At 35.4% G+C, this 19,884-nt stretch overlaps 1 protein-coding gene and 1 non-coding gene across 3 annotated transcripts in view; both read right to left on the bottom strand.

The window, feature by feature from the left end:
• Nucleotides 1–5,599: 5,599 nt before the first annotated feature.
• On the bottom strand, nt 5,600–5,671 carry Trnae-cuc (transfer RNA glutamic acid (anticodon CUC)). Its single transcript has one exon. It is a non-coding gene; the product is annotated as a tRNA-Glu (tRNA).
• Nucleotides 5,672–7,573: 1,902 nt separating this feature from the next.
• The window catches only part of LOC129791669 (isoniazid-induced protein IniB), a 29,248-nt gene continuing 16,937 nt past the window's right edge, over nt 7,574–19,884 (bottom strand). Inside the window, exons 3-7 of one of the 2 annotated variants that reach the window (XM_055829942.1) lie at nt 14,100–14,268; nt 13,220–13,647; nt 11,496–11,861; nt 9,073–9,231; nt 7,574–7,933 (exon numbers count right to left, since the gene is read on the bottom strand). In XM_055829942.1, coding sequence (XP_055685917.1) covers nt 7,832–7,933; nt 9,073–9,231; nt 11,496–11,861; nt 13,220–13,647; nt 14,100–14,268 — 1,224 coding nt within the window. In that variant the 3' untranslated portion in view covers nt 7,574–7,831. Of the gene's footprint in view, nt 7,934–9,072; nt 9,232–11,495; nt 11,919–13,219; nt 13,648–14,099; nt 14,269–19,884 lie in introns of both variants that reach the window. The other variant, XM_055829941.1, reaches the window with a different exon arrangement.

Raw genomic sequence — 19,884 nt, 5'->3', positions numbered from 1 at the left:
TAAAGAGGGTTTTTGCTTGAATTTGAATGTTCCAAATATTTGATTAAAGCCAGATTGAGAGCCGTTAAAGCCTGCAAAACAAGACGATGTAATTTGAGCTATTTAAGCTTTTCCAATCCCACCCACTATAATGTAAACCATATCATGGCGTTGTTTATCCTTAAAATTGTAACTTTCTCTCTGTGCCAAATATTGTCTTCTAATAATTTTCTTGGAAAATATTTTACGAGGAATTTAATTAAATTTCATTCAGGCGCTGCGGTAAATCTTTACGCACAACACCAAAACTTTGTAAATTAAATTTAAATATTGTGTAGCATACAGTTTGCACAGAATCCACCCCCATACGCCCCATCCTTGATGGAAGCGTTAGAGTGTGGCATAAATGGTGGAGCAGGTGATGAAATTCAGCAGCGCCGAAACTTCTGCACTCTACGAGGAGCTTTATTGGCAAGTTTTGTTTAACATAAAAGCACTTGAGTGTGTGTATGTGTGTGTGGCCTTTGAAGTTGCAAAAGCGCGCCAAAAGAAAAGAAAGAAAAAACCTTAATTGCAGAAGCAAATACCGCGAGAAAATGAGGAACACAACCTGCGGAGAAATTACTTTATTTACACAAAATGCTTTTAGTTTTGAGCAAAAGTTTGGACTTTGCGGAGATTTAGTGGAAATGAAAAGCTCGCTCATGCTACGATGATTTATTTAAGCTCCATTTTTTTTAAAGATGTATTTTTATGCACAAAAAACTTTCCCATCTAGAGAAGCTTTGTCGTAAAATGGATTATCCCCGTTGAAAATAAAACCGTCATTTTTTCGCATGAGAAAGCTTATAAAGGGATTTTGAAAAATTCCTGGGAAATTGGAAGCATAATAGCAAGAACATAACTATGAAAAAATGGAAGATAAATGTTAATTTTTCATGAGAAAAATTGTTTTTCTTTTTTCGTAAAAGCTTTTAAGAGAGAAATTAGTAGTAGGTTGTATTCAGCGGCCAAGAAATCCACTAAATCCTTTTACTTATAGAAGAAAATGTTGAAATTTCAAAGATTTCTTGGTCGCTGAATAGAAGCGAATAATCAAAAAAGAGAATTTTCAAAGATTAATTAATCAAAAATCTTTTCTTTACTTAAAATTTAAAAGTTTAAGAAAAATATTCATGATTTTTTAATTCGTGAAGGAAAATTTTTCTTTCCAGAATTACTTTACAAATTTTCTAAATAATTTTTTGGGGAAGAAAATCTTTTAGCTTTTGTTGTTTGTATGACAATAGACAGATTAAAAAAATGTATTTTGAGAAAAAAAAAAGATTTTTTACAGAATCGACTTTAATATTTATTTTAAGCTCAAAAAGTTTGAAAAGCTCAATTAAAAGCTTTTCAGTATAAACAATTAAAAGACATTTTGAAGAAGAATTTTTTACGATAAATCAATATTTTCATTTCAAAATGATTTTTGAAAATTGAAAAAAAAACCCTCAATAGGCTTCTCTACAGGACACCTACTGTATTTTACATTAAACAGAAACCCCCTGAAAGCTCCAAAAGCCCCTAAAATCCCAAAATGAAAACGCAATGAAATCAAATTCAAATCTCATCATGATTTTTCACTGGATTTTCCCCTTTTATTTTGTAGAAAGAAAATTTTAATCTTGCAAATGAATACGGTCCACTATTCATTTTGAATCCTTTTTTGGCACGTTGTCAAAAACTCCGTGAACGTCCTTTCGTTCTAGCTGTGTGTGTGGAGGAAAAACAGATCCCAAAATTCCAACAATATTGACAATCCCTCCTGGCAGGATAAATAATCCTTTCACAGGATGACAAGTCAATTCAGTGTGTGGATTCACCATGAGAGAAAGATTTAATCTCCTTTCCTTACATAGCATGTCCGCTTTTGTGTGAAAGCACATGCCTTCTGATTCACAATGCTATCATCATCATATGTATACGTGTTGAAGACAAATTCCTCGCTGGGAATGTGGAAAAAGCTTCCACATTTTGCTGATAAGAAATTCAAATTAATTTGATTACTCCACCGAATGGTGAAGGAGTTTCTTTTGGTGAGGGTGCCATGGCTCTGAAAAGAAGGGGTGGGCAATGCAGCAAAAACGAGCGTGATTAATTACACCCAATGACGCCGCAGAGTATTCTTGAACTTTCTCAAGGAAGCCTTTTTGTGCTTTCCATGCTTTACTTTAGCACTACATACTCACTGCATTAAGCTCTGCATAATGAAAGACAAAGTGAGAATGGAAATTATTGCAAGGACAGGGAAAAATTATGAACAACGTGCTCAGCGAACAGGGTAGTTCAACTGAATGGAATTAAAAATATAAATTTACCTAAAAATCTTGCTTTAAATTAAAATAATTTGAAATATTTCTTTTTATAAATTGCCATGTTAAAACAAGCTTGCAATCACGTGTTAGAAAATTTATTTAAAGCTGTAAACGAATAAGATCAATTTTCCCAATTTTCCCCTTCAAGAGGCTTTTCTTCACATCCCCCAGTGTAATTAAAGACGCTTCAAATGATAGCAATTTCATTAAAAATATACATATATTAATCTCTCATTCATCAAATAGGGCCTTGAAGCTAGTTAACAGGATATTTTAATCCTGGTATTAATTACATATATGTGCCTCCTTAAATATTCCAATCAATCAATCTCATTTCATTCGCTTTCGGCAACAACGAGCAATTACAATGGGCTAGGTTTTGTGCTTCAATATTCGCGTGATTATTATCCTGTAATTGCGCCAATTAGAACATCCTTGCAAGGATCAAAACTAATTCCATAAAAGCCTCTCCCCAAAAATATTAATACTGTGTGTGGGCTGTGTGGATTATAGGGATAATTATGTATTTCTTGCGTGTCTCTCTGAAGGTTAAAAGCCAAAAAAGGGTACAAAGGGAAGAATATCTAAAGAAATCATTCAAATTAACAGGAAAATCCTAAAATCGAAAAGATTAAGGAGGGAACTTATTATAGCCTGGCTTAATTCGTTTACTCAGTCGTTCTTAAGGTTTTAAGTCAGTTTTTTTTTAATCTGACTTAAAATTATTAAATCGGGCTTGAATTTTGCTTAGTTGTTATTTTTAATCAAATTCAAGTTCTTTGAATTCGAAATTGAGATCAAGTTCTTTCTTTTCGACTTAAAAATTTTAAGACCAACTTAAAATTTTAAGCTAGACTGAGTAGTGAATTCCGCCCTTAATCTAAATATAAATTTTAAAACTATAGGCCGGTGAGACATCATGCCGCAAAATTAGTAAGAATTAAATAAAAAACTTAAAAAACTTATTCCAAGTTTAAAAAAAACTTAAATCCTGATTAGAAATCTCAGGCCTAGCCTAAAAACGTTAGACCTTCCTTAAACAACTTAGGCGTTGCCTAAAATATTAGGCCTTGCTTCAAAAATTTAGGCTTTGCTTACAAAACTTTGGCCTTGTCATTAAAAATGATTCAAAAATATCCTGTAAAACGACGATGAAACATCGGCGCAAATGTTTCATGAATTTAGAGAGAAGATAAAATTATGTCGTCTTATTTTTACATTTTTGTGTAAAGTTTTGACGCTATTAATCTAGCTGGAGCTAGTGAAAGAAAAATAGTGAGACTGTTTAATGAATTCTGACTCAATTATGAATAAATTCCTTTGCTGTGTAAAATCTTAAATTTTAGTGCAAAACGACTGAATGCGACGAATGAATGAAATGAACTCCTTCTCTGCATGAAATTTATCAAATAAAATTTATAACACAAAGAGGGTTTGTCTAGAACTCTATTTCTCTAGGTGCCAGGCATTAGGAGAACTTTGGCGCAATGTAATTAGAATTTATGGAATTGCTATAGGTGTTGTCATGTGAATGACCATTTTGACAATGAAATAATTTGAGAATCTCCCTTCTAAGAGTGTACGAGAGATGGAAACTTTGCTCTTGCTCAGAATTCTATTTAAGCTATATGGTGAATGTGGTTGTGTTGGGGGAGCTTTCAAGAACAGACAACATCCCCAGCCCTCACTGCCCCCCCCCCCCCCTTTTGGGGGTGATGTGTACAAGTTGTATAAAATATCAATTAATGTTAGATTTCACTCTCCTTAACACATTGCTCAACAAATGAAAGGGAGCTACAAACATCAATTTATAACTTAATCTTCAGCACGGTGAGGTGCTTTTGTGAAAGTTTCTCTTCACATGGGCAGGATGGGCCACTCTGGGGGATGTCACACAGTGTGGAAGTTGTCTGATTCCCAAGGTGAGTTTAATCAGGCTGCAAATGACTCACTTTTGTGCTATCTACCTTCATAGGAGTTGTCTCATGGATGGTGCTTTTTGGGGATGGATGATGTGCTCCTCAAACTAACTTCCACGAGCAATAAATTCAATTTTGTTGAATCCCACCATCGAAAGCTCACAGGTAGCGGCGTCTAGCGGGAGCATGTGGGGCTTATGCGGGGGTGGAGATGTGAAAACTATGTGAAATATGCACTCAATTATTAATTCCACCAGCAACATCGTGGGGGACAAGCCACAATAAATTATTTTCCGGCGGTTTTCCGCTGTCACGGGGGAGACAAAGTGAAGGCATCCCACGTGCTGCTGGAATTTCGTGACTCTCCCTGCCCTCCTTTTTGCTCTCCTGCTAATTGGGTTAAAGGGAAACTTTTAGTAGCAGCGAACAGCCCTGGTGTGCCACATGTGACGATGACACTTTCTCTAGCCCACAGAAGCTTGAGTTGAACCGAAAAGGGGGGCAAATAGTTGAGGTTTCGTTATAAGGAAATTTTATAATTTGAAAAATATTTTTATTTTTTAATTAAAGAAAATATTTAGCTCATTAAAAGTTTGTCTGTCTTACATTTTTTTTTTGTATTAAAACTAAATTGGAAAAGAAAAGTTGGAATTTCCGCGATTGTTGCCAAGTGTAGTTCCTTAAAAATCTTCTTTGAAGCAGAAATACTTTAATAGCTATATGTTGCCTCTAGAACTTTAGTTGGTGGAAAAGCTCATCATCCACGCAAGGGATTCTTCCCTCAACTTACCTTTCTCATTAACATAATCACCTGCCAATACCAGATTCTCCTCAGCGTAGGAAGTTAGTTAAGAAGAAATCATGAAATTGTACATGAAGTGTGTAGCTGCAAAAGGCAGTAAGAGAGTTTTCTTTCCGTCAAAGAAAAAAAAAGGCGCACAAGTATCTGAATGATGAGTCCTGCCCGGAGGAATAGCGTGGAAGGAAATAATCAATTGAATTGGCCATCGAGGCGGGTCAAGTAGATTTTCTGCTGGAGACGTCCTCCAAAATAATGACATTCTTCTCAATGTGAAGGGCCAATTAGCAAGACGATATACCCTTTGACAAGCCCTTCGATGGGGATCATTTTCCTTCTATCTCCTCCCCCACGGCGACAAATTGAGACGCATCTCTCCGGGCGGAATGTGGGTGGGATGCGGGTGGGGAATCCTCGGTGATTGATTAAACTTTCAAGAAAATAGAGGTGAATGTCTTGAAATTTTTATTCAAGACATGCCTCCAAGGGGTATTGAGACAAAAAGAAAATTGATTTTCATTTCAGCAAGGAAAGCGCAAAAAAAATTCCCACGCCGGGAATCGAACCCGGGCCTCCTGGGTGAGAGCCAGGTATCCTAACCACTAGACAACGTGGGATACACCTCTAACCGTATCCTCAGTGAAACTCCTCATGTGCAAAAGTCTCCCCACACACGTCTCTCTCTCTCTATAAATAAAACTCCAATTGAGAAGTATATAAGTATAAAAATAACTCAAGCGAAATGAACACAAAATGTTGCTTCTCACAACATGCTTTTTAATTGTAGCCCACTGTCAGCGCTTTTCTTGCGATAACAACATTATCATCTTATACACGGTTTGCGAATTAGAAACATTTTCCGTAAAAACATTTCCTTCTCCGCCCCCCGCAACCATCTCAAAAGATTATTTTACCAGAATGAGCAAAATAAATTTATTAACTTTTGCTATTTATGCGTCTCTCCTTCCACGAAAATCATGTGGATTTAAATGAGTTTGCTCAGAAAGTTCACTTGCTTTGCATATATATTTCTGTATGAGTTTTAATCATTCAATTAATTTAAATTCCTTTTAAAAAGAAACCTTTTATATGTCAATCGATGCGCTTGTACAGTTCATAAATAACTCATTATTGCTTTTATTATTTAAATTCTTGAACTAAAATTATACATTCTGGATATTTTTGATAAAAAAGGTGAAGAAAACTCTTTATCTTGAAATTTCCAGCCAGGAAAAAAAATCCTGAATTCCATTTCTTAAAGTTTCGAGGAATTAAAAATTCTTACAATAAGATTTTTTAATTAGAAAAATAGTTCTGAAATTTCTTCCGTTTCCATTTAAATTTTCAAGAATAGAATAAATATTTAGAATCGAGCGATATTTAGCGAGTTTTCCCAGCGAATTTCCCCCACAAGTGCTACATCAAATGAAAGATAATTAAAAATGCTACAAAATCATATAATATTGGTTACGTAAAATATTGAAGAAATGAGAAGCAAAAGAAAAGTTCAATGCTGGAAAATCTCGCGAGTCTTCCACAGTAGGAAAATGGTTTAAATATATAATGTTAAACCTTTAAATAGCTTTCATATGACACAGAAAGAAATTTTCTAGAATAACTAGAAATTAAGGAAAAATTTGACATAAAATATGAAAAATCATATGTTTCCCAGCGCTTTTTCGGGAAATTACCACGCTTTTCTTGAGTCTTTGACAATGCTAATTAAATGATAAATGATAATTAAAAATTTAAATTTGGTTACCTCCTTGTGGACTAACACCTCAGATTGTGAATAGCCGTCTTTCCATATTTCAACGATTCCTGTGCAAGATTAGGTGTAATCTAAAAATTATTCTTGGGCTGAGAACTTTTAGGTTCAGATTTTTAGGTTTCTCAGGTTCCATTCCTGAAAAATATTTCTGAAAATTAGGCCTTTTGATTTTATGTTCTAAAAGGTTCTTCAGGATATTCTTAAGTTTTTTTTTAACCTATTAAGAACTTTTGAAATTTTTCGTTTTCTTTTTGTTCCCTAAAGTTCTAGCTTTTTATCTAGAAAATCGCTTCAAAAATTTTGAAATTTAAATAAATCGTTTAAAAATCTAAAGACTTACAAAAACTCAAGAATATCTTTTCGGAATTTTTCTTTCTCCTATTATACGACGAAATTAGTACAAAAAAAAACATCTTAAAGCATAAATTTTGGCACGAGGAGTAATAGCCTCCCCCTCCCCGCTTCTCATTCCATTTATTTTTGTAGATTAGAACGTAATAATTGAAAATGTCGAACCCACCCCGTATATCCAACAACTTTTGTGGCGATATTATGATAAAAACCTCTTAACAAACATCCTTTCAGCATTTCTTTTCTCCTTGGCATTTCCCGTCACATTTCCCATTATTGAAATTAAACGCACACACACAAATATTTTCTTCCGCCCAGAACTGCTCTTTTGAAGGTGCTTTCACGCTTCATGTACCTCTGCCATTGTCAATGCCATCAAAGTAAACATAACATCCAATTCAATTGAGTGCTGTGTTGAGTTCATTTAATCAAAAATACATCACTAAAAAATACATTTCACAATCTAATCCTTATACGAAAAAAATGTACTTGTTATCTTACAAAATTTTCCTTGCAATCCTGTAGAGAAGTACACATAATGCTGCCCAATGCAGAAGCTCACAGAAAGCTCGAATATATAGAAAGCTCAAAGAGAGCGAGTATGGAGAGGAGGAAAGTCACGATTGACGGTGGTTTTCTTCTGTGATGTGGAAAATTACACCTTTGCAATGGTGACAGTTTTTTGGAAGCCCACTCCACCTCCTGCCGCCTTGGCATTCAAGAAGTCATTCACTGCACCCAATGTGGCGATGGGAATCTGTCGGAGACATATAAATTAAGTGAGATGTCGCAAAAAAGGGGCGTACAAATGCTCACTTTTTGACGCTTTTGAATGGAATTTAAAATTCTTTGTTTTTAGGATATAAGAACATATACCTAAATATTCTCCCTATTCTGCGACCAAGAATTCCTTAGAATTTGAAAAATTTCCTCTGAAATTTCATCGCAGAATAGGGCCCGATATTGAGCAAAAATCCCATAAATGCGATGAATTGATTCAAGGATTCCTGGGACTTGTGGGAATTATGAGGCTTGATTTTACGAAAACTTAATCTTTACGAATATTTCAGTTTAAAAACTTTTGAGCGTTTAAGATTTCCATAAAATCGATTTAAAAAAAAATTGAAAAGGTAATAATTCAAGGATTTAGGGGATTTAGCTTCTTAGCATCCTTAGCATTGAACTAGTAGTATTTGTTCTAAAGTAATTTTAATATTTATTTCTTTAATTTCTAAATTAAATCAAAATTTTAAATTAGTCAGGATATCAACAAAATCCTATTTCAAGACATATGTATCTGACTTGAAAATGATTAAAGGATTTGAGGAATTATGGGACTTATAACATTTAATTACATGATAGCTAAAAATCTGTTTTAAAAAATTAAAACTTTTTTTCTGATATTCAAACTTCAAAGAAAAAATCACGAATTCATAATAATTATTGGATTTTTGGAAATTGATTTTTATGAAAACTGTAACGATAACTTATTTAGGATTTTTAAAAGACTCTGTTTAAGTTATATCATAAAAAAACTATGTAATTAAAGGATTTGTAGGACTTGTAAGATTTCAAAGATTTGAACTTAAAAATATATGGAACGTTATAAATTCTTATGAATCTCATGCAAATTATTACTAGAACATCAAGATTAATTTGAAGTATTTCTAGGATTTGTAAAACTTATAGGATTTATGGGATTCACGGTATTTTCCCTTTAATTCCCTTTTAGCTTTTAAATCATAACAGATTTTCCCGCCAATTTGAAATACTTCGAATTTTTTCTTCTCATTTTTAGCTGTGATTAACTCCATTCATTCCGCCACATAATGTCTCAAACTTGCAAGCCCCTTCTATGGGGAAGATTGTTATCCTGATGAGAAAAATGTCACTCACCCTGAAGATTCCATCGAACAAGGTACCACCACCATGCCCGTGAACTCCTGATGTGTAGGAAACGATTTTCGTTTTGTGTCCCAACTCATGACTCTCAAAGCTTCCACTGCTTAGGCTCTCGCTGCTCTCTTCTGAGCTCTGTGGTCTCGTAATCACGACCTACAATAGGCATGGGAGATGTCAGTGGGGTAGGTTGGGGTTAAGTGTTTGTGTGGGGGGTGTCCCATCTGAATGTCGCCGTAGGCCAACAAAAAACCCTAAATCTCTTTGGGTCAATTGGTGTGACGGTGAGTGTTTGTGTGGTGAGGATGTGCACTAGAACGCCCACAAGGACCATCATGCTTTTGTGATAAATTTGTGTAACATTTGTTAGCCCCCTTCCCCCGAAAGGGCAGCTCTTCTTCCACACTTAATATTGATCTGCATCACCAATAAATTTTGCAAGAGTTAAATCAAAATTTGCGTGTTCGGTACCGCCTGAGAGTGCGTGTTGACTTTAATTGGAATTGCAAGAATGTTCTTTGCGTGTTGCGAACATTCTGTTGTGGGTGGTGGTAGTATATAGAAATCACTCCAAGAAGACTTCGTGGAATTACCAAATGTAATATAGATATTGAGAATTCAATAAAGGGAAGTTTTGGTTTTCCCTGGAATTACTAAATGTTGTAAGTAGCAAGAGGAAATCCTATTGTACAGAGAGATTTATTTAATTCTCAATGAAAATGTTTGGAGAATAATGTTCTTAAGCGGATATTGTGTTTTGGTTGTATTCTCAAAATTCATCTATTTGCACTTTAATGTTTAATACGGGTAAATAGCAAATATTATTTGCTTCAAAAGCAGAAATATTTACACAAGAAAATCAAAACTATTTCCTCACAAATGATTTAATTGGATAAACACTCTAATTCAAATTAATGTTGTTCTAATGGAGGAGCTTTTAGAAAATTATTTGAACGGTTTTTAACAATTCTATTCTTCTGATTTATTTAATAAGGTTTTAAAGATTTTCTTTACTTTTCCAGTCGTCGTCAGAGGTAGAAAATTTGAAGCTTTGAAAGCTTTGGGAAGTAGTACGTCTTTCTTTTTGGACGAAATTTTCTACCCCTGGCGACGACCGGAAAAGCAAAGAAAATTGTCTCACGCCAGGTTCAACACAAAGTTTTAAAGATTATTTTTCATAAAGAACAAATAGCCCAATTTGGTCATTAAAGGGTTAAAAGAAATCCTCTTTTCTTCAAATGCTAAAGAAGAAAAAAATATTTCCCTATAAACACTGCACAAGAAAAACTCTTTAAGGGGGGTCTCTTTTGAGAGCTGGTGAAATTAAATATTTTAATTTTTCTTGGGGTTTTTCTTAAACTCGGTTTTCAAGTGTTGGTGACATTTAAAGACTTATCATTAAAGAGTAAGAAAATCACTTTCCGCCATCTTAGATGCGACGCCATCTTGAGATTTTCCTCAAAACACAAAGGTAGGTTTTTCTCAGGATCTACTGGATGGATTTTGATGGGGTAAAAAGCAAATGAAAGAGGACATACCCGTGCAGATTTTGATGTACCAGAATTTTGAATTTCCATTCTGGGGCTGAGAAAAGTGGAAAAACGTCAAAAATATCTGAAAAAAGTCACATTTTTCCACTTTTCTCAGCCCCAGAATGGAAATTCAAAATTCTGGTACATCAAAATTTGCTTTTGATTCCATCAAAATCCATCCAGTAGATCCTGAGAAAAACCTACCTTTGTGTTTTAGGGCAGTTCTGCGGAAAAGTCGGAAAATCACAAGATGGCGTCGCACCTAAAATGGCGAAAAGTGATTTTCTTACACTTCAATAACTAGGCTACAAATGTAACCATAATCGGATATCCATGTTTAAGAAAAACCCCAAGAAAATGACAACATTAAAAATGTGTAAATTCTATAAGATTTCCCAAGAGACCCCCCTTAAGTAAATTTTCACGACTGTTTCCATAATTCTCTGATTGTTCTCTCCCTCAATGAAATCATTATGTAGGAAATTTAAATCCTTGTACTTTAAACTTTACTCTCAACGCGAAGTCATTTCTCAATTAAACTTTCTAAAAGGAATATTCTCAATTCTTGCAACGAGATATTCTTGAAAGCCCTGGGTTGGTGCTCGAGGTCAGTTTACCTGATAAAAGACAAAAACCACTCCCGAGTCTGACTAGGATTAGAATTATATGCAAAATGTGTCGCCGACACGGAAACCACGAGCGCCTGTGAGCTGAAGTGTGCGGCTAAGAGGGCGATCGAACCTGCTGTAGGGGCCTGGTGAGGCGCAAGAGGAAAAGCGGGAAAAGCAGCCCGGGGTGGTGGCTGCGCTTGGCATCCGGCACAACGAGGGAGCGCCTAGTGCGTGGAGTAATGACGGGGTGGGTGTGATAGTGATTCATGTTTGTTACCGGGTGCTTGACGACGGCCGGAGCAGCATGGATTGTTTTGTGTATCTGAACAGTGGGTGGGGGTGGCACGTAGACACTCTTGTGGACATGAACCACCGGGGCGGGTTGCTGGACTACTGCTGGTTGCTGCACCACCGCTGGCTGCTGTACCACCACTGGCTGCTGCTGCACAACCGCCGGCTGCTGCACCACATACTGGATCCTCTTGTGGTGGTGGTGCGGCTTCAGGCGACGATGGTGGTGGTGATTTGCAACAACGACCTGTGGCTGAGCTACAGCCGCCCCACCGAATCCAGCAGCAGTGTTGGCGAAGAAGTTAAAGTCGAGGAATTTGCGATAATCAATTCCAACACCTGCCGCCGGTGCCTGAGGGTGTGGTGATTGTTCATGTACAGTGGGTATTGTCTGTGTCACCGCAATGTCCTTCAACAATACAGTGTTCAACATTTTCATTTTACATTTTCCACAACACACATTATAATTTGCATTAAATGCATCTCCATCAATCAACACCACCCTTCCCCCTCGCGCGCGCTTTTACGCTAGAGTAATCGCGCTTGTTTTCATGTTGTTGGGTATATGTGTTGCAGTTGCTGCTTGTTAAACTTCAGCATGGAAAGCACACCGCGGAGAATGCTACAGAGTTTCACTTTTATTTCTCCAAAGAGAGAAAACTAAAACTCAAGAATTTCTGTGAGAGGTGTTGCAACTGTTGCTAAACGGTATAAAGAACATTAAGATTTCTTTCTTGCATTGTGCTTTCCGCGACGAATGAAAATTAATTGAATTTTTCACGAGTGGAAAACTATATAAAGGAGTTTGACGGGAATTTTAAAAGCTTTTTTTTTTTTAATAAAATGAAAATTCTTTTGCGAATTTTTTTAGGGAGAAATTTTGAAAGTTTTAAAATTTAACCTTAAGTTGATGTCTAAAAACAAGATAGGGAAACTAGAAGTTCTACAAAAAAAATCCGCCATGTTGTTTTCCTTAAATTTTCTTTGATTTATGTTTTTTTTTTCAGACAGAAATTTAAAAAAAAAACATTTTTTTTAGTTAAGAAAAATCCTAAAATTTTCAATTATTAAAGACATTGAAAAGTCATATCTATCTATTAAATCTGAATTTGCCAATTTGCATTTCAGCGACATATTGTTTAAAGTAATTTTGATTATTCGGCATAAATTGATTTTATTAAAAATGCTTTAATTTGTAAAGTTTTGAATGTTTTCTTACAATAATAATGCAGATACTTTAAAGATTTATTGAAAAAGAAAATATCTAAAATTTTCCGATGAAAGCTTTTTAAACAAATCCAATTTATGTCAGAAAATGTAATTTAATTTAAACAATAGATGGCGCTAGAACGCAGATCCATCGAACTATACAAATTAAAATGAATTAAAACTATATAAAAATAAGAATAAAAGAAAAAATAAAAACGTTTCTTCCTTTTCAGTAAAATTTACAAATTGATTTAGAAAACTAAATAAAACTAAAAATGAAAAATATACCGACATCTATTGGCAAATTCATAGTTTTTTGTTTAAATCTTAACTGAAAATTTCAATAAAATCGATTTTTCCCGCAATTTTCAAACCCTCTCTGAAATATTTTCATCAACGCATTAGAGAATACCTATGTATGTAATGCATATAAGGTTACATCTAGAATTTCATGTGACGCAATGGAAGTTTTCTTGGAAAAATGCATTAAAAATATCTCACCTGTTGCACAACGGGTTGCACAACGGCTGGCCTTGTGTGGAACTTCTTCTTGGTCTTAACCTTCTGGTACACCACTGTGTCAGTTTGGGGAATGTTATCAACCCCTCCATTGCCAACGAGGGTATTTGTGTAGGTGTAACTTGGTTGTGGGGCTGGGTGCAATCCTGCTCCGGCTACGATGGTTTTCGACACGCTAAAGCCCGGCTGCTGTTGCTGCACCACCACGGGTGTCTCCACGACGGCAACTTGCGGCGGTTGGGCTTCTGACACCTTCACCACACTCTTCTGCACCCCACCAGCATGGGCTTCGGCAATTGATCCCCCAGCGGCACCACCCTCGGCTCCAACATTTCCCGCCAGGGCTGCACTGGCACCAACACCACCGCCGGCTGATGCTCCCGCGAACAAACCACCAGCGGTCCGCCCATCTGCAATTAATTTATTTGGGGATGCATCAATTAATAGCCACGGATTGAAATGAGGTTTGCACAAAGCCAAAGCCAATTCTGTGCGCAATTTATTGCCACCACCTCCACCCAAAATGCATGCATTCATATATTGGGTGAGCAGCACAGTGGCTATACATTGCACGATATATTGGTTTTCATGCTCTAATAGTCCCGTGAACCACCAAAAATCGACACTTCCTCCTGCGTGAGCTTCCTCTCGCGCGGGTAGAGATAAATGCCAATGGATGCAAATAAACTACAATAAACAACTTTATTTGGAGTTGTTAGACTACAAGAGAAAATGAGGAATGAGCCTGGATAAAAGCTTTATCTCTATTGCACTACGTGTGACTCCCACGTCTTCCACTATCCACTCCGTGCGAAAGCACCCAGAAATCCAGCTAGGCCACCATAATTACGAGGAGACCCACCAACACTTCCGCCCAATCCGGCACCCGCTTGCTGGCCATACGGTGTCCCTGCAGATGCTGAGAGTCCTCCATGGGCTGCATTGCCCGTCAAGAGACCCCCAAGGGAAGCTGCGGCATGGTATCCGCCAAAGTTTACGCCAACTTTGCCATCCTTAAATGTGAACAAATCCTACGAGAAATAAATTTAAAAAAAAATTGCATAAATTAAGGGGAAAATTGGTAGTAAGGCTACAAAGACCAAGGGGTGTTTTAAGCTTTTTGTGCATGAAGATTCTGTCTTTTTATTTTTAGGGTTGAAAACCAAATAATACTTTTAGGTGTGAATTTAACACGTTTCAGGTTGAATTTACTACTTTTCTGCTTCAAATGAATAAAAATTGAATTAAGAATATATTTTTTTAATTTGTTTTATTCTTCAATCTCTGCCTTTTTAGGGCTGAAGACCTTTAGGCTGTAATTTAGTCATTTTTAGGCTTGAATTTAGCACACTTTGGGGTTGAATTTACTATTTTTAGCTTAATTTTAATCCTTTTTAGGCTTGAATTAAATATTTTTCATGCTGATGCTCCTCAATCTTAGCCATTTTAAAAGTAAAATCAAATATTTTGATTTCTTTGGTTAATTATACGAATATTAACGAATAATCTGAATATTTGCGAAGATCCGAATAATTTCATACAAATAATAATCCCTTGACAAAGACAATATATTGGTTTGTCCAATATTTACACGGATTTCTAACCAATTCACATAAATTCTATAAATTCTATAAATTCAATAGCTGTGATTTATTTCTTTTAAATCTAAATACAAAATCGAAAGATTAGGCTCAAACTTAGGAGAATTCTAAAAAAAAAACAGTCCTTAATGCTCCTTAATGGTAACCAGAAAACGTCTAAAAGTATGCAAATCAATGTCAACATAAATTCAAACGCAATCAATCCATTTTGGTCATTTATGCTGCCATCGTGAAACATAAATGCCAACATATTCTTCCCCATAGAAGCAATTAAATTGCGACAATGATGGAGAATTATGAGGTTCCTTCGGACGAAGTTTTGAAGGGATGTTTGTTGGTATATCGTGATCGTTTTGTAACGCAGATTAGTGTGTGAAGGAGGAAAAAAAAAGAGAAAATGAAGGATTATCCACCTGTGCTCGCAAGTTCTTGTACATTTTGAGCACACACATTGTGATAAATCATAGGATTGCGAACACATTTGGGTCATGCAATAAATTAGAAAATGAAATGCTCTCTGCTCCATGGAAAGTATGTTTCCTCTTCCTATGTGCTGTGTATTCAAGTGATGAAATATCGTTATAGAGCACTTGGCAGAAATGTCAGTTTAAATTTGAATTTTGACGTTTGATTAAATTTATATGAACCACAGAATCTTGTGAGTTTTTGGGATTTGAGGTGGATGATGAGTTGAACGTTCGTTGCTGGATTTATCTCCTATTTCAACGACGTATGTTCCATTGCAATGAAAACTCAGCAAGGATTGACTCGAAAAATGCAAACAATGACGTCATTATTTATTGTTTCTTAAAAAATGAAACATGCGTGCTAATGTTTCACCTATTGTCAAATAATTTTTGAAAAAATATTTTTTTTTTTACATTTGCTTGAAGCTTTTGACGAGAGCTTTTGCCTTATATATTGATCAACCTACTCAATTCTATTTTTATTTTTCAAATTTTTCCTCCATTTGATCCATTTCCACCAACTGAATGATGCGTCAATATATCCATTTATCAATGTCTTCTAAATTACCTACCTATTTGGCCGAAATACCCCTCAAAAAGTTCGAGAAAAAGCTCATTTTTAACACCCCCCAACGAATGATTTAGAGACGAAATAAATAAAAGCTTCAAGTATTCTTCTAGAGGGGCAATTTTTTGTAAAAGAAAGTTCATTTGAAGGTTAAAAATTGCAAAAGAAAATCATTCAATCATTCGATTTATTTCGTGAAGAAGGTTTTATGGATTTTGTAACTTTTGCAAGAGAATTTTTCCATCATATTGATATTAATTCGGTGTCATTGCCACCATGGGTATTACCAAAGTGACTCAATTAATCCTCCACGCGACACGCAATGATTTCCCACAAAATCACTATAATTTCTGCATGATTACCCCCTCTTCCACACACATGAGGAATATCGAACTTTGTTACCTACAAGACTTTTCTGGGCTTTTCTTGGAAGTTTTTTGGCTCCCGCAGTCACGTCCCGGATGGAGCTTTCGCAGTAAATCCCCACACATTATATGAATCAGGGTTCAGGTGATTTGTTGATGACGCGCAAATAAATTTCATGTTGACGAACAATTAATTAATAATTTGGGGGTTTCAATTAAATTCCTCCTTCGATTAATCCCCGCCCCATTTTATTAATGAAATAAATATTTCCTCTCTGGAAAAATTCCCAAATCGCTGACTTCGTCATACATGCAAGAATGGAGCTGCGCCATAGTGCAAGCTCTATGGAGGACATCACGTTTCAATGCGGAATGAATTTTTAATTAAATACAAGACAGAAAGGCGAGTTCTTTTACAAAGTTTCTCTTCTGTGTTCTTTCTTTTCATTTTTTTTTTGCAAAAAAAACTGGGGCTTTATTAAAAATTTATCTACCAGTTGTTTCATGTTTAATGTGATAGTATAAGTTGCAAAATTGCAGAAATATTTCTTTTTATATCTCTCGCAAAAGACTTGTTGAATGACTCCCTCAATTGTTCTTAATATTTAAATCTTCTGCAGAATTATCAGGGAGAAAAGGAAATTTTCAGGATATCTTTTATGAAAATTAAAGACTTAAGGGTTGATTTTTAGGGATTGATAAAAGCTTAAACGGCTGTTGCATTTAAATTTTAAATTTTTGATAGTTTTTCTTGAGGAATTCTAACGTTAGACGATTTTTTTAGTATCTAATAGTCTTATTCTATCGTTTGATATACCTTTTCTAACCTTTTACGTTTTAATTCAGTGAAAAATTATTCACTTGAAGAGTGATGTTTTATTCCCTTTACTTTTGACGTTTAATTTTCTAACGTTTGACATTCCATTTCCTGTCGTTCCTTTTTTAATTTTCTAACATTTAACGTATTTTTTTAATTTTTTACTTTGCTTTTCTTCTCAAAAAATTATAATTATCTTGCGTTTGACGATTCATTTCTCAACTTTTGACATTCAATTTTCGAAACTTTGACAGTCAGACTAATGTCTTAATGTCCTTTGACATTCCATTTTTAATTAATTAACGTTTGACATTAACTTTCTCAGCATTAGAAGTTTTATTTTTGTACTTTGGAAGTTTAATTTCATTTCCTAACGTTTGATATGTTTTTTCTAACATCAAACATCTTTGTTCTAACATTTGACATTAATTCTAACGTTAAACGTTAAAGAAAATCATTCAATTAATTTTATTTAATTTTAATATAAAATTATGAAAACAAAAATATCAAAATAGTAATTTCGCAAATGATTGTAATTTCACATGCAGAAACTCCCCCCATGTGTGATACAACAGGTTTAATTGTAATGTAAAAAGCTTTTTCCACGCCTCTCATGGTTCTGACATGCATGTATAAAAAAAGTCAATTCGCGTAACATATTCAGGGAATTAAATTCCCAAATCCTTTGATTCAAATGGCAAAACGATTAATTGACACAGAGAAATATTGACTTTTACATCCTAAAAAGCCGAATTGGCCAAATGAGAGACTAAAATGATACGAATTAAAACAACAATGAACGTCGCAATTTCGTCGCAATGTTATTTCGTTTAATTTTTCAAGGAATTTATGTGGAAAATTAACTTTTATTGCTACGAGCTTTTTGTCCACCTGATTTCATTTTTTTTGTGTTTTTAAATTGTATTCAGAGGATTAATAAATATTCCACAAATTAGTAGAAAATTGCTTTCATGTTTTTTTTGTGGAAAATATTTTATTTCAACATCAATGAATTAACTTTATATTACCTAGAGAGCTTTCTCTATATAAATCTAGCTGAAAGCTCACGGTAATTTCCGTTAATTTCTTACCCCTAAAGCATTAATCAATCATGCAATTTTGCAAGCATTAAAGCATCCCCATCGTATCCCTTGAAGGAAGGAATTTTAAAATTTTAATTTTCAATTTATGAATAAATTTGCAAAGTTTCACCAACGAAATATGAGATCGTCCAGGGAAATTCATGGTGTTTTGCAAATGAAATTCATGGTTGAGATTGAACTTTTCCTACCCGGGAATTAACACAGCAATAATTCAATTCTCAACTTCATGTATGCGGAGAAGCTTGAGTATGAGCTGAAGAAAATAGCCAGAAGGATTTGAGATTATTCAACGCATCTGTGGGTTAGTTATGTATGAAATTCTCTTTTGGTTAAAATTCTTGAATATTACAAAATGCTGGAAGAACTATAAAGTGACCTAAAAAAGGAGTTCTAGAGCATGAAACTTTGTAATTTTTCCCAGAATTTTTACAAATTCATAGCCCAGTGGAAAGGAATTTTCTCAGTAATTTCACACGCAATCGCCAAACTTAAAAAGCATCTTTTGGTGCAGTGGGGCCAATTTCTGTGCCGAATTCTTTGACTTTGAAGAAGACAAATTACACATCAACATCACACGTTTTTCTACCACCCCCGAGGGCAGCTTTTTGTGCCATATCCACCCCCCAAACCACCCGCTTAGAAAAATCCCGCCGTAATTTATTGCTTCCACGAGGTTTCTCGCGCAAAAGGTGCGTCTGGGTGCGTGGGAGAGAAAATTCGCACACAGCTTCCGGTGAGCGGAAATGAAGATGTAAATCAGCTTTTTTTTTGTGCCAGCCGCATCGTCACCTGTCGACGAAGGCGAATTTGTATACATTACATCCAGGAATAATTTGTGATTCTTGCGCGCAATATTGAAAATTAAAATTCCCATAAATTCCACGGAAGTCGACGTGACTGCTGTCGATGTTTCTTTAATTAAATGATAATTGCACCGTACGCGATGCATTTGAATCATCCCACTTGTGGCTTATCTGGCAGACGGTTTTTTTCCCTAATAAATTCCTAGAAAAAAATACTAATTTCCATCCTGTTTGCACCACAGGAATGTTTTCTTCAATGGAAAAATTTTTTCGATAAAATTCCAATTTGCATTTTTGTGGATTTCTTCGCGTCACATGCGATAGAACGCGAGAAAATTGGGTAAAGAAGCTCTGATAAAAAAAATCACTTTCAAACAAATTGGCAGGAGGGGGGATAAGCAGAGGTGAAAGACATCGTGAATGACGATTCCTTGAGGTTGCCGCACATTTCACTTTGATGACAAACTTTAAAGCAAACGAATTTACAAAAGTTGATTTTATTGATCTTGAATTTTTTTGGGTGAGAAAATGTCGTAATTTTTATATACAGGGTGTCCCAAGTGAATTGCACCCATAAATTAATTATTATGTAATTTTAGCTGTGTTTCTTTCAGACACAGCTTTTGTGTACCGAGCAAAATCGAAAGTCGTCAGATCGGGCTCAAACTTGGGATGAGCACGAATTAGGGTCCCCACATTCCAAAAAACGTATGCGCCAAAAAATTTTTTTGTCCGTCCGGCCGTCCGTCCGGCCGTCCGGAACATAACGCTAAATTGCGAGAGAACGGTAATAGATAGAGACTTGCGGTAAACGGCAAAGTTTAAATATCGACCGGAAGACATCCGATTATGATGTCAAATTTTACCCCCCACCCCCGCATCCGCCATTTTGAATAACCTCAAAATTTTGTTTTCGCTATATC

This window comes from Lutzomyia longipalpis, chromosome 3 (genome assembly GCF_024334085.1).
Source record: "Lutzomyia longipalpis isolate SR_M1_2022 chromosome 3, ASM2433408v1".
NCBI classification, from domain to species: domain Eukaryota; kingdom Metazoa; phylum Arthropoda; class Insecta; order Diptera; family Psychodidae; genus Lutzomyia; species Lutzomyia longipalpis.
The sequence above is the reverse complement of the archived record's forward strand: the minus strand, read 5'-3'. Positions and strand labels throughout refer to the sequence as shown.